This window comes from Aspergillus nomiae (genome assembly GCF_001204775.2).
Source record: "Aspergillus nomiae NRRL 13137 chromosome Unknown contig00139, whole genome shotgun sequence".
In the NCBI taxonomy this organism is placed as follows: domain Eukaryota; kingdom Fungi; phylum Ascomycota; class Eurotiomycetes; order Eurotiales; family Aspergillaceae; genus Aspergillus; species Aspergillus nomiae.
The window spans coordinates 56407-69950 of NW_015378194.1; the positions used below are offsets into that span (position 1 = coordinate 56407).

The 13544-nt window shown below is 51.0% G+C and overlaps 6 protein-coding genes across 6 annotated transcripts; 1 reads left to right on the plus strand and 5 right to left on the minus strand.

The window, feature by feature from the left end:
* Positions 1-232: 232 nt before the first annotated feature.
* ANOM_004001 (asparagine synthetase B) lies at positions 233-2542 on the minus strand (the record flags this gene model as incomplete). Its single annotated transcript, XM_015549258.1, has 9 exons — positions 233-332; positions 410-514; positions 570-1828; positions 1892-2040; positions 2093-2128; positions 2191-2217; positions 2273-2298; positions 2355-2405; positions 2517-2542. The coding sequence occupies 9 exons, from the start codon at positions 2540-2542 to the stop codon at positions 290-292; spliced, it is 1722 nt and encodes a 573-aa protein (XP_015406767.1). The 3' UTR covers positions 233-289.
* Positions 2543-3512: 970 nt separating this feature from the next.
* On the minus strand, positions 3513-4378 carry ANOM_004002 (E2 SUMO-conjugating protein UBC9; the record flags this gene model as incomplete). The annotated part of the gene is made up of 4 exons (XM_015549259.1): positions 4207-4378; positions 3957-4117; positions 3864-3887; positions 3513-3766 (listed from the first exon to the last, which is right to left on the minus strand). Exons 1-4 carry the CDS (start codon positions 4239-4241, stop codon positions 3513-3515), a joined length of 474 nt encoding a protein of 157 aa, XP_015406766.1. The 5' UTR covers positions 4242-4378.
* A 790-nt stretch (positions 4379-5168) lies between these two features.
* On the minus strand, positions 5169-7027 carry ANOM_004003 (putative G-patch DNA repair protein (Drt111); the record flags this gene model as incomplete). The annotated part of the gene is made up of 5 exons (XM_015549260.1): positions 5169-5264; positions 5325-5417; positions 5466-6283; positions 6333-6746; positions 6844-7027. 5 exons carry the CDS (start codon positions 7025-7027, stop codon positions 5169-5171), a joined length of 1605 nt encoding a protein of 534 aa, XP_015406765.1.
* A 1160-nt stretch (positions 7028-8187) lies between these two features.
* Positions 8188-9901, plus strand: ANOM_004004 (acyl--CoA ligase; the record flags this gene model as incomplete). The annotated part of the gene is made up of 4 exons (XM_015549261.1): positions 8188-8733; positions 8785-8821; positions 8871-9742; positions 9806-9901. The coding sequence occupies 4 exons, from the start codon at positions 8188-8190 to the stop codon at positions 9899-9901; spliced, it is 1551 nt and encodes a 516-aa protein (XP_015406764.1).
* Positions 9902-10053: 152 nt separating this feature from the next.
* Positions 10054-10678, minus strand: ANOM_004005 (uncharacterized protein; the record flags this gene model as incomplete). Its single annotated transcript, XM_015549262.1, has 4 exons — positions 10054-10095; positions 10233-10396; positions 10473-10528; positions 10602-10678. The coding sequence occupies 4 exons, from the start codon at positions 10676-10678 to the stop codon at positions 10054-10056; spliced, it is 339 nt and encodes a 112-aa protein (XP_015406763.1).
* Positions 10679-11567: 889 nt separating this feature from the next.
* On the minus strand, positions 11568-13366 carry ANOM_004006 (ANP1/MMN9/VAN1 family protein; the record flags this gene model as incomplete). Its single annotated transcript, XM_015549263.1, has 5 exons — positions 12887-13366; positions 12164-12792; positions 12066-12113; positions 11797-12012; positions 11568-11734 (listed from the first exon to the last, which is right to left on the minus strand). The coding sequence occupies exons 1-5, from the start codon at positions 13057-13059 to the stop codon at positions 11568-11570; spliced, it is 1233 nt and encodes a 410-aa protein (XP_015406762.1). The 5' UTR covers positions 13060-13366.
* Between the last annotated feature and the right edge of the window lie 178 nt (positions 13367-13544).

The following is a 13544-nucleotide window of genomic DNA, read 5'->3' on the forward strand; positions in this document are numbered from 1 at the left end:
AGTCGTAGTATCAAGGTTTACTTCTTAACCTTCCCCCTGAACCACCGCTTGTCAACTGCCGGGAAGCCTCCCAACTGTTTTATCTATAAATTATAACAGAGCTACAACCTGGTCTATTTCGAGGGCTCTAACCTAAAAGAAGGCATGATTATACAAGAGCAGTTTTGAAAGGGATTTCATAACCCTCCGCCCTGTTAAGGGCGGAAAAAACACTTTTTGAGACACGTCTCTATTGCATGAGTCTATCCCAAACACCCGACACAAATCGCAAGCATAATTATCTAAACATTTACTCAACATGGTCGTACTTGGCGTTGTGAGTCGCGATAGCTCTGGTGTCAAACATTAGCATTTGCCTTCTGAGGTAACGAACAATCCAAGAGAGAGAGGTGACTCATTGCAAACATACCTTCCACTAGGGTCGGTCTGTTTCGACCATGTGGGTACCCAGCGCTCAACAGTAGATGCACAGGAAGGTGGGAAGTGCTCATCGAACATCATACGGTACCAGTAACTGCTATGGTCAGTTCCTATTGCTCACTCATGACTTTGTAAGGTGTAGGACATACGCTTCCTTGGTATCAGGGATATCGTTGCCCCACTCGGGCTTAGGGTTCTTCATCATTTCATCAGTGACATGAGTCTCAGCATGGTCCTTCAGGCCGTCGATCCAGCTGTAGCCAACGCCGTCGCTGAACTGCTCCTTCTGGCGCCAGAGGATCTTCTCGGGAAGGTATGGCTCGACATCGGGCTCATCGGTGGTGTCGAATGCTTTACGCAGGATGTACTTCTCAATGCGCTCCTTGGTGATCATCTTATCCTGAGGATCAACACCCATAGCAGTCTCGAGGAAGTTCTTGTCCAAGAAAGGCACACGGGCTTCCAGACCCCAAGCAGAAGTCGACTTGTTCGCTCTGAGGCAGTCTGCCAGGTGCAGGGCCTTGACTCGTCTCACAGTCTCCTTGTGGAATTCCTCCTTGTTGGGGGCAGCGTGGAAGTAGAGGTAACCACCGAAGATCTCGTCACTTCCCTCACCACTCAGAACCATCTTCACACCCATGGCCTTGATCTTGCGGCTGAGGAGATACATGGGAGTAGATGCACGGATGGTAGTCACATCATAAGTCTCCAAGTGGTAGATGACATCGGAAAGAGCGTTGATACCATCCTCAACGGTGAAGGTGAAAGCGTGGTGCTTGGTTCCAAGGTACCTGGCCACCTCAAGGGCAGCCTCAGTATCGGGAGCACCGGGCAGACCGATGGAGAAGGAGTGCAACTGTTGGAATGTGGTGACGGTAGAGAGCTCGTTGCTGTCGTCAATGCCAACCAGATCGGATGAGCCAGTCTGGTTCTGGACGGCTACCTTGGCAGCCTCCTGCATGCGCAGAGTCTCACGCTGGGCAATGGAGGCGACCAAGCTGGAATCCAGACCACCGGACAGCAGAACACCGTAAGGAACCTCAGCCATCAGACGCTTCCGAACAGACTTCTCCAAGGTGTGACGGAGGACCTTAAGGTCAACAGGAGTCGTGGGGACGTTAGTGGGATCCCACCACTTAGGCTGGAAATAACGAGTCATAGAGCCGGTCTTCGAGTCGAAAATGTGGCCAGGAGGGAAAGCCTCGATCTTGTCGCAAACTGGGTGCAGGGACTTCAGCTCCGAAGCGAAGTAGATAGCTCCTGGGGTCTCCGAAGACCAGCCGATGTAGAAGCTAGTGACACCAATGGGATCGCGTGCCGCAACAACCCGGTCTTGCTTTCTGTCGTAAAGCACCCAAGAGAACATGCCGTCAAGGTGCTTAGGGGCATCAAGGCCATGTTCCATGTACTGAACTCGTCAGCCTCCATAATATCACTGTGTTTGCGGCTACAATGGTCCTTTCGCACATACCAATGGGATAACAACTTCGCAATCCGAATGTGTCTTGAAGTCATATTGGTTCTTAAGGTTCTTTCTGATGATGCGGTGGTTATAGATTTCTCCGTTGACGGCCAGAGCGAGGGAACCGTCATCGTTCACAAGGGGCTGAGCACCAGAGTCTGAAAGGTCTTAGCAGGACGCCTCGCTTGCGAAGCTTGGCAGGGCACATACCGACACCGACGATACACAGACGCTCGTGTGCAAGGACTGCGATGCGTTAGCTCCTAGTTCATGGGTGGACGTTCCTTGTAGAAATGGAATTGACTGACTGGTCTTATCAGCAATGAAGTTTCCGCCTGTTATTTCCTCAGTATAGTCTTCACTAAACCCTTCCACATAAATGTGACTCACTCCAATCGGGTCCACGGTGGCGCACGCTGGCAACGAAATCAGTCTCAATTCTGCTGTCCGACAAAAGAGGAGGAATACTTACGCCTTGGCCATGCGCAAAGCCGTAGGCTTAAATTTTTGCACATCGGGGTGGCTGCCGAGGGTAACAACTGTTAGCGACTTGATCCGGAAAGGGCCCCATACCCGCTGCTAGGGTTTCGCGGGGAGGGAGTGCAGGGATCAAACAGAAGCGATAGGGACATACTTATAACACGCGAAAATGCCACACATGATGACGACGAGCAATTGGCTCACTAGAGAAAACGACAAGCAGCAAGGTGACAAGGAGAAGAGAAAGAAAAGGAATTGCCACGCGTGCTTTCCGGGAAAAGTATAGGGTATGGGGAAGAGTGACTTTTTAAAATGCGATTTCCGGCGGGGCGGAATCGAGGGGCGATTTCGGCCACAATTTATTCAATCTTTTTTGACGGACGTGACTCACTGATAAGATAACCGCTCTGGGTCTGGATCGGGTGCCCTCCAATGACAGCCTGATTATTCCATGACTACTCCTTTCTCTTCAGGTTCCTCGTACGTTACAGAACTGACCAGATACTACCTACTCGTACCATGGGAGGTATTGGGGATTCACTGGAGCACGTCTGGAGCAGACCAACTCGACCCCTTACCCAATTCCTCCCTATCGGCCAAGCGGATCATTCTACCCCACATACTAAGTACGGAAGTGTCAGATCACCCGTTTTAGGTAGAAATGACCATATGAGCTGCGAGAGCACAGTGATTGTACGGTTGCCAGAGAAGACCCGAAGAAACGGGCCGGGTCAGAGAAGAAAGGAACAACAAAGCGGTTCTAAAACGCCGTCCATAACCACCCATTTTGTGAATGCTAAGACGCCATGCTCGCTAGAGGGAGTAAGAAAAACAAAAGATCGTGATCATAAATGTAAAGAAAGTGATGCGCGCATACGCCATCAGTCGTCACAGCCAGAAAAATGCACAGCCCGTCCTTCTAGCTTTTCATTCTCCCCCATCCCTGCACAAGAAACGAGAAACATGCTGCATGGAGTGAGATATCTGCTAACGTAAAATCACTCCCACGTGGCTATCTACCAGCCATCAACGTTCGCCTCCGTTCATAATGCGCCATGGCCGTGTAAGAAATTTGGTGAGGAAAGACGACATGGGGAAAGAAAGAACTAAACCCCCGAAAGCGTAATCCAGTCCGCCGTAGAAGGAGGGCTTAAAGCGTTGGGTTATCCTTCACAACTTGTCTCACCCGTTTCTCATATGCCGGCCGATCCTTCTTGAACAGATTGTATGCCTCCGCCTGTGCAGGCGACTCCGGATTGGGGTCATCGAGCAGGTCCTGGATGCCAAGCAGAATTTGTTTAATGGTGATGGCAGGTTTCCAGGCTTCTTCCTCGTTCAAGATTGAAAGGCAGACGGTGCCTGAGGGGTAAACATTCGGGTGAAATAGAGGAGGGACGAATTTGCCTGTTGTAGTGAACATTAGCTATCCGCCATGAAATCCAGCAAGGTCACCGTTGCTTTCCGCCCCGGTTTGTCTTCAACGAAAGGTGATAATACGTACACTTTGGAGGCTTAGTCGGGTATTCTGTACAGAAATAGGTTAGTCAATCTCATTTCTACCTTCGCGACATCCGAGAAGTAGATAACAACGTACCGTCTGGAAAAGTAACATCGAGCTTGAAAAGTCCGCCGTCCCAGAGAGTCTGCGCCTTTCCCGGGATGCCACACTCCCAGCGCTTCAAATCCAACACACCCTGAGGGGTTCGATAAGGCTTCGCGTAGAATCCGAAAGGATGGTCACGTCGCCACTGCTTTCTGTACAGATACAAGATCGCAATCAGTATCCGGGAAGAGCCGACCTGAGGCAAGGCCGTAGCCGAGCGCCAAACGATTCTATCACATACCTTTCTTCCGTCAGGCGATTCAGACAAAGAGACATCTTGATCGTTGAAGTGGCGCAAAAGGTAGTGAATAGTTGAATCTACCAGAGAATAAATAAGAGCCAAGTGAAGAGTGGGCAAGCTGGATGAGCTGTAGAATGATATCAGCGGGGGGTGAGGGGGCAATAAAGAAATAAGAAAGTGAGAAAAAAGAAAATAGATGAACAGGGAGGGAACACAAAGGTGGGAATGAGAGGCGCTGTCACTGAATCTGTGGAAGTCCGTGAATGTTCCAAAGTACCTCTTAGAAACCCATCGGCTTGATGCCCCACAGCCAATCGCTGGCCGGCCCTACGGAGATTGATCTGGGTCACCTGACTACCACGTATTACATGCATAACAGGCGTACCCCATATCGAAATACTAACTAGCAGTAGTAAGAATTAGCAATAGGAGATGCCCACTGCCATATCTACTAGTATTGATTTATAAAGAGCTCGAGGTTACACGACAACCTCGCTTTTCCTTATTGCCAACCATTCTCTCCAATAATTTGACTCAGAACAAGGCGGCCATGGTGCATCATAAATTGCTTGATACCAACCTTATGTCTCCATATAAATACCTGCTACTATTGTTATGCCTCGAGAAAGGCCTTATATCAAGGTTGCCGATGATTTGGACTGGTGCTCTTATCAAACGCGTCGCAAGACGAGGGACGCAAAGGTAGGAGGAACGCCTATGTGATGAGAAGGCTAGTTCCTATCACTAAGACCAGTAACAACACGGCTGAAGAGAGCCTTCACTTTCATGGATAAAAGCTGCAAAACCTCAAGAGACACATGAGACTTGTTTGGTCGGCTCTTGACACATGGTTTTGATGTGCCAGGTGTTACTGACAAATTGAACTAAAGAAATTTGGTGCCTGGTGTAAAACTGACAGAAGCTTATCGGTATCATTCATTAACTCTATTCCTTTGTAGTTCTTATTCATATATTCCTTCCTCAAATTTCTGTGTGTCAAAGAACCGAGCTGTGATTGGATTCCCGTTGAATATTCGGCCCTCCAAGGCGTTGACAGCCTGAATGGAAGAAATGCATTAGTAAACAAACAACCAAATCACTCGGTTAAAGACCCTTACTCTTAGAGCAGATAGCTGATTGGTGAATTTGACAAATACCGGGACTGGAGGGGCCGCACTGCGGGCAATGAAGACACGTTCGACATTTCCATACTGTTCAGGTTAGAATTGCATAGCAGCACCAGAGGAGTAGGAACCCACCTTCTCAGAACACTCATCCCCGATCTCTTGCATCAAGCCCCCATCCTGGTCGCCTTCTAGTTCTGCTTCCACGTCCATGCCGTCTAACATGCCCTTCAAGACAACGACTTCGCTCATTTGACCAAACTTCCCCTCGTCTTCTTTCTTCCTCGCACCACCAATGATTTTACCCCTGCCAGCGGGAGTGGCGAAGCCACCACCCTCTGAGTCTGGCCGTTTCTTCTGTTTCTCGACCTTGACCTGCAGTGGGTTGACAATACCCGACCCCGTTGCGCCCAAGCCAGAGCCTTTTGTCCAACCATACTTTTCAAGCAGACGCTGAGCAAATCCCTTCTGTCCGGGCCGGAGTGAGCGCTGACCCTCCTCTTCACCTTCACCCTCACCTTCCACCGGTTGCTCCTTAGCGAAAACTTCCTCAAGCTCTGCTTCTGATGCAGGTATATCTGCCGGTGGGGGAGGTAAAGTATAGCGGACGGGTGCACGAGAAATAGTCGCAGAGGCAGGTTGCAGCGCTTCTAGCGGCCGTGGTTGTGGTGGCGGCGCAGATTCTGCTATAGGCTGGGCTCCAGCCGACATCTGAATGCGATGTAGATAAGCATCTTCACCCGTAGGGTCATCTGTAACAGATGCCTCTGGGGGAGGTGGTGGTGTATAGTCGGTCATAGCCGTATCGGCTAGGTTTGTATGCAGTTGTGCACGCTTGGCAAATGCCTCCTCTCCGGAAGCAGCATCCGGTATATCAGCAGGGGGAGGGGGAGCTGGGGGCATATCGTTGAGGTTTGGAGGTGGTGCGAAGCTGCTCGGAGGGGCGAATTGTCCTGTAACAGTTCAGCCGTAGAATCACTATCACTATAAGACAACACATACGGTTCATTGGCCTTCCATAGTCCTCATCACTATACGAATCTCGGCTCGGAGATCGCACTATGCGATGTGCGTAGAGGCGATCCTTCCACTCGCGAACTTCGGCTATCTGCTCATCGCTGTGCTTATATTCTTCGTAACTATTAGGCCGCGACGGGTCGTAGATGTCGTCCCAGTCCTGAGCAAATTCCCGCGTATCCTTGTTCTTCTTGCGCTTCTTGCGCCCACCCCGCTGCCTTTTTGGTCCAGCATAGAAGTCATTGACATCATCCTCTTCGGTATTAGCCCAATCTGCAAGGGTAGTCTTAGGAGCCGCTGCCGGTACGGGAGCAGGGGCTGCCTTCGGTAAAGCTGGCTTCGGTTTTGGTTTCTGCGCAGATAGTTGGGGTCTCTTCGTAGGCTGAAATCGGAGAGAAGCTGATCGCCAAAACCAGAAGAACAAAGGACAAGTGAGCAATCAGATCACAAACAAGAATACATGAAACTGTCGGTCATGAGGAGGGTTATGGTCTACCGGCATTGAGCTGTTGTTTCTTGGCAGCTGATTCATCTGGCTGCGACTCGCCTTCGGAGGCTTGCTTGAAGACGACCGGGGCGCGAGAAATCGTCCCGGGAGAGTTATCGGCGGATGGATCGAGCAGATTTGCATAGAGCGAGAGCATGCCCCCGGGCTTAGAGGGGGTGTTCTCGGAAGCCATATGTCCGGTTGATTTTATAGACAAGTCAACCGAATAAAGAGAGTGACAATTATTGTGTCGGAGAAGTTGGAGACAAGTACTATCGTGCGGAGTACAGCTTGAGCACTTGTTTGCATCTCATATCACTTGACATGTGGATCATATGGCTTAGTCATCTAGCGATTCGTATCCTTATTGGATGCTCTTCTTCCTCCTATCATGGTGAAGGAACTATAGCCAGGGCCAGCAGGTACTATACTTGATCAGATCACTCAACTGAAAGATTGCTACGGATTGAATTATCATAGCGTCGAGTCAAGATTTTGCATGTCTTATTTGGCATTGAACGTATGCCTCTTGTGTTGACCTGACTTCAGGAGGTCACTGAGCTGAAGGCCGCTAAACCACTAGCATAAGCGCATATACTTTGCTATATCCAGGGTTTATAGACATTCAAGGCGCAATGAAATCTCTTGCAGTCGCCTCATTGCACCTCGCAGTTGCGCGTATACTACTGCTCTCGAAGACCATTTGCGGAGTTTCGAGTCCGGCAGTTCTCCCCAGGCTACTTCTGCTTACACACTGGAGGCTACATCCGAGAAGCTGCAACTTGTATGCGGGGTTCAATATTGGAGTCAGATTGCTCGTTAGCACTCCAGGCGGTCGTATCCGACATAGCTCTCTTCAAACGGTTGAACGGGTATCGGTCAAAGTAAGGGGCTGTTAATAGCTAAAACGCAACAGACCGCACTCACAGACAGAAACTAGCATCAGAGATGGCGATTGAAGCGATTGAGCAACCTTGAGAAGATAACAGAATGGAAAGCTGCCAGCAGCTACCTAGTATTGCTGGATGTACATAAATTACTCAACCCGGAAGAAAACGGCACCTTCTAATTAGTCATGTGGGGAGTGGAGAACCCCCCTAACAATGACGATAATCCCCGAGGGCGGATCGTGCCAGGAATCGTGGAGGCGATCGGTCACACCCGCTGGCCTACCCATTACCGGCCGAGAGGAGCTGAGCTATGTCTACTCCTCTTGTACTCCCTGGGATGGTGACAAAAGTGACAACCAACTGATAATATCGTACAACTTCCTTTAATCCACGAATCGGAGATCTACGTCCTTAATATCAATCCCTGAAGCCAAGACATCATCAGTGTCTTGTCCGATCCACCATGACCACCTTAGCGCAGTCCTTCTCCTCTCGGAGCACCGACATTGCTGTTGTGGTCCCCAAGAGACAGACCCCCCTGTCCCCTACTCTCAACATCACCTATCAACAGCTGCACGCTCATGTGGCCGAGTTTCAAGCTAAGTTGGCCAAGCTGGGCGTTGGCCACGGAGGTGCGGTGTCCTTGGCGCTGGTGAATTCGTACGAATTCATCGTCGGGTTTCTAGGCGCGTCCTGGCAGCGGGCGATCGCCGCTCCACTGAATCCCGCTTATAAGCAGGAGGAGTTCGAGTTCTATATCGATGACCTTAGTTCGACGTTAGTGCTGATCCCTAAGGGATCGTATGCCCAGAATGGCCCCGCTGTGCGAGCTGGAAGGAAATACAATGCTGCGATTGCGGAGTGCTACTGGAATGGCACAGAGGTGGTTTTGGATGTGAAGGAACACGGAAAATTGGCGGGTAGCGCGGGTGTGACTGTCGGACAGGCCCAGCCGGACGATGTTGCTCTTGTGCTTCATACAAGTGGCACGACCGGCAGGCCCAAGGCTGTAGGTCATCGTCCCGTTCTGGCAAAACTATAGATACTGACATGGAAAAAGGTTCCACTCACTCACAAGAATCTCACCACAACCATGAGTATGTGCCCAGATAGCTTACAACGAGCAGTATATTAACCATGCCGTAGGGAACATCCGGGACACGTACGCCCTAACGCCACAGGACCGTACATATCTGGTGATGCCTCTTTTCCATGTCCACGGTCTCCTGGCAGCATTCCTGGCGCCTCTATACTCTGGAGGATCCGTCATTGTACCTCCGAAGTTCTCGGCCCATGAATTCTGGTCGGATTTCGTAACCTATAACGCAAACTGGTACACAGCTGTGCCTACTATCCACCAGATTCTGCTTAAAACCCCGTTACCCAACCCCATCCCCAATATCCGCTTCATCCGCTCCTGTTCCTCACCCTTGTCCCCCAAAACCTTCCAGGATCTGGAGAAGACGTTCAACGCGCCCGTCCTGGAGGCATACGCCATGACAGAAGCCGCTCACCAGATGACCAGCAACCCTCTGCCACCCGGAAAGCGCCAGCCCGGCAGCGTCGGCATTGGACAGGGCGTGGAAGTCAAGATCCTCGATCAGGACGGCAACGAGGTTCCGCAGGGCAAGGAGGCCGAGATTTGCGTGCGCGGTGAGAACGTCACCAAGGGGTATTTGAACAACCCGTCCGCCAACAAATCCTCGTTCACCAAGGACGGGTTCTTCCGCACGGGAGACCAGGGTAAGAAGGATCCGGACGGCTACGTGATCATCACCGGCCGTATCAAAGAGCTCATCAACAAGGGCGGAGAGAAGATCAGTCCCATCGAGCTGGACAACACGCTCCTGCACCACCCCAAGGTGGCCGAGGCCGTGTGCTTCGCCATCCCAGACGAGGGACACTATGGCGAGGACATCGGTGCCGCGGTGGTCCTAAAGGGCAACAACACAGCCACGGAGGACGAGCTCAAGTCGTTCATGGCAGAGAAGCTGGCGAAATTCAAGACTCCCAAGAGGGTATGTACTACCTGTCCAACACATCCCCACAGACCTCACATTGACTAACACGCTATCCCCCAGGTCTGGATCGTTCCCCAGATCCCCAAGACCGCGACGGGCAAAATCCAGCGCCGCAAGGTCGCAGAGGCGATGCTGACGCCCAAGGCGAAGCTGTAAATCGGATCTTCCATCCACTCATATATTCATATATTCATATATATATATATATGTACAACAGACAATACACACATTCGTATTGGACAAGTACCCACCTCCACATATACAATCGTAGCACCCACCCCTCTCATAAACCCAACTTAATCCAAGACCTAAGGAAGAGCCTTATTCCCAACCCGAACGGCACACATAAACTACACCAACCAAGATCAGCCCAAACCCAAACCCAAAGACAATAGTAACTCCAGCCCCAGTATCCCAAACTTAAGAACCACAACCACCACAACTCAACGAGCAAAAAAAAAAAGAAAAAGAAAAATCAACAACATACCGGAATAACCTGCGCCTTCTCAACGTCCCAGACACCACTCCGGGCATAGATATCCTTAGCGATCAACTCCCTCACCTCGGCCTCACTCTCAGCGAGAACGATCAAAGCGCTCCCGTTAAAGGAAGGGGTCTCGCCGGGCCCGGGGTGCGAATCGACCGTTCCACCTGTCAAACACTTCGTCAGTTCTCACGTCCAAGTGTCTACCAAGGGGGATGATTAAAAAAGGCACACGAGACATACCACCACAGACGACTGTGCCGTTCGCGACAAGAGGCCTTACGCCTTCGAGGTGTTGACTGTATGTGTGAATGGCACTGTTAGTGGGGGTTCCATGGTGGGGGGTTGCGCGGAGTATAGTGTGGTACATACCCGCGGACGTCGAGACGCTTCTGCAGCGCGTCTGGCTTGTCTGGGACGAGGCAGATGAATTCCTTTTTGGTGGACATTTTTTGTATTTTTTTGTTTCTGTTTGTGTGGCGGGATGTCTCGGATCGGTGGATTTAGAGCTGATGTCTTACTTGGTGGGAGGGAGGTAGTAGTATTTATGGAGGTCGAAAGTGGGGATTATCCGGATTGTCTTGCGGGGAAAAATAGAAATGGTGGGATCCATGTTGGTTGGTTATGTTTTTTTATCATCTCAGAATATTCATACTGTCTTGACTTCTTTTTGCATCACGCGTGGTTGCATTTTCGAATTACGGATCAATTAACCTCTCTCAATCATAACAGCCCAACAAATTGTAGCCTATATATGTATGTACATGGACGCCAGGCACCGTTATGCCCTGGTTCTTGGCTCGCCGACGGCAACCGCCTCGCTCCCTTTTTGCAAGACATGGCTCAGTCCGAACTGAGCTGTGTCCCTCATGGATGTCGATCATGCGGATAACAGCCACCCAGTGCGAGCACCAGCCATGGCAGACTGGAAACCCCCGTCACAATCGTAGGAAACCCTGCCGCGGCAGTAGGCTTGTTTGCACAGTCGTCAAGGAGAACAAGGCAACACCAGGAATACAAGCGTAAAATCACCCGTTCACTCTATGAGCGTCGACACCGCTGAACACGTTCCCCATAGCGCCAAAAAATAGAAAAGAAACAGCACGATCCCTAGAACGCGACATGAAGAAGACTAATTACCGGAACCATGAGATGTCCGTTTCAAACGTCCAAGTGGGGGGGAATGGTAAAGGCAAAAAGCACAAGTAACGAGAAGGAAAAGAATCCCATGTTGTGAACCACGGACACCAACGGGGAAAAGGGTATTAAAGTCTTGGAGAAAATAAAGAACCGAACGCCGCCGGCTCGGTGAGAAAAGGACCAAGTCCGGCCACGCGCTTAGTACGCTTTACGGTCTCCAAGATTGCCGGGTTTTTCATCGGTGTCGATATGCCACACAACGTAATTCGGCAAGCCGTACACCTGGTATCCCGCTCGCTTCGCCATGCGCGCAAATCCCTCGGTTTCGGCCTGGTTCTCGAAGGCATATGCAGGGAAATTGATTCCTAGGGTTCTTAGTTAGGAGCAGCTCTCCGGACAATCATGCCAAAGGCCGTGCACAACATACCTGTACGATGGACGTCGGCCTTGACGAGAATGTTGACACCACCAATCCCGTCCAGCTCGACCTCTTCGTCCTTGTTATTCCTCCAGTCACCCATGGAAACAAGATATTGGCGGCCCGTATCATATTCCTTGTAGCCCTCAGCCAGCACGGTGTCCGGATCGAGGGTTTGTCGCAGCCGGCGTCCCTTGTCCGACTCAATCCACGAGTTATAGTCAACTGGAAAGGTGGGTTAGCATTGACCATCGTCGGCAGGCGTTATCTCCACTTACAGCGACCCTCGACATCAACACCGTCCTTATATCTGTGGAACCAGATATCTGCAGAGAGGTCAGCCTTTGCTATAGAACCACCGTGGCAGTCCACTTACTTGGAACGAGGATATCTCGGTCATGGGCCATGAAGTCCTGAAGGATAGTCTCGGGGCTGTCGACAATATCCACATCTCTCCAGTAAACCCAGGAGTGATCAGGCTTCAGGGCGGAGTAGAGCAGATAGTTGCGTGCCCGGCCAATAGCCTTACGGCGCGGGCCCTGGGCGGCGAACGAGTGCCGATCCTCAACGTTCATGTTTACATCGGCCCCAAAGTCCTTCTTAACAATGCTCGCACTGCGGAACGCAATCTTATCACCTTGTTCCTGGATCCGGTTCAACTCAGAGACGAGGACGCTTTCGGTGTCATCCATGGAATCGCCGACGAGGAAAGCCAGGTCAATGAGGTGATGAGGATAGGTCAGCTTATAGAGAAGCTCGAAGTACTTTTGCAAATATGGGGCAGCATCTCTCAGCGGCGTCAGGATGAGCACTCGTTCGGCGTTTGCGACAGCTTGAGCACTCGAGCCAATGGGGTTGAGGTTGATGTTGTGAATGGTAGAGGAGTTGACTTCGTAAGCTTCGTGATGGTTATAGACGACTGGGGTTTGCATATGGGCATTCCACTCGGAAATTTCGTTGAGACTCATGTCCATTGGCGACTTGGAAGGCCCGTAACAGTAGAAACTGGACCGTCGAGTTAGGATGTGCATCATGTGCAGGGGTTGGTTCACGCCGCGCGTCGCGCCCAAGCCCGGTTGAAAGTGAGTCGAGCACTTACTTTTGCATCTCCGAAGCGGACTTGCTGATACCACGCCACAGCAAGATCAACAAGCCGGTGAGGGCCAATGACACCAGGAAACGAGTCCGCGTCACCAGGACCAGAATGGCCCTCCATGGAGGCAGCCTCGCCTTCGCCGACTTCCACGTTACACCACCCTTGGGAAGAAGCATCTTTGCGATCTAAGCAATAGCGAGACGTGAAGAGGACCTGCAGTAGGGATATCGTTCCAAGACGAACGTTGTCGGTATCTCGAACCGATGGCGATCCCGGGAAAAGGTAGGGTCGCTGGCACCAGCGTCCGGAGATCAATCACCCTTTAGCCGATCGCACGACCAATGAAGGTAGAACGGACCGGAAGGGAAAAGGAGCGACCGAAAAGAGCACTTGGCGGTGGCGCCGACAAAGTCGAGGGGAGTCACTTGTCTAAGGCAATCCGAAGTTGTTGTCGACTCAGTTGGGACGGGAGATGGAATGCAAAGGAGAGAGAAGAAGAAAAAAGAAAAAAAAAAAAAGAGGTTTCGCAGAAGTATGGGGAAGGGGGCAGGAGGAACGAAGATGGTCCGTGAGTGTGGAAAAAGGACAGAAACAGAAACGTTGGTTTGCGGGAGGGAGCGGCAACAAGATGCCACTCGGCCTGAAAAAAAAGTAAAAAAAA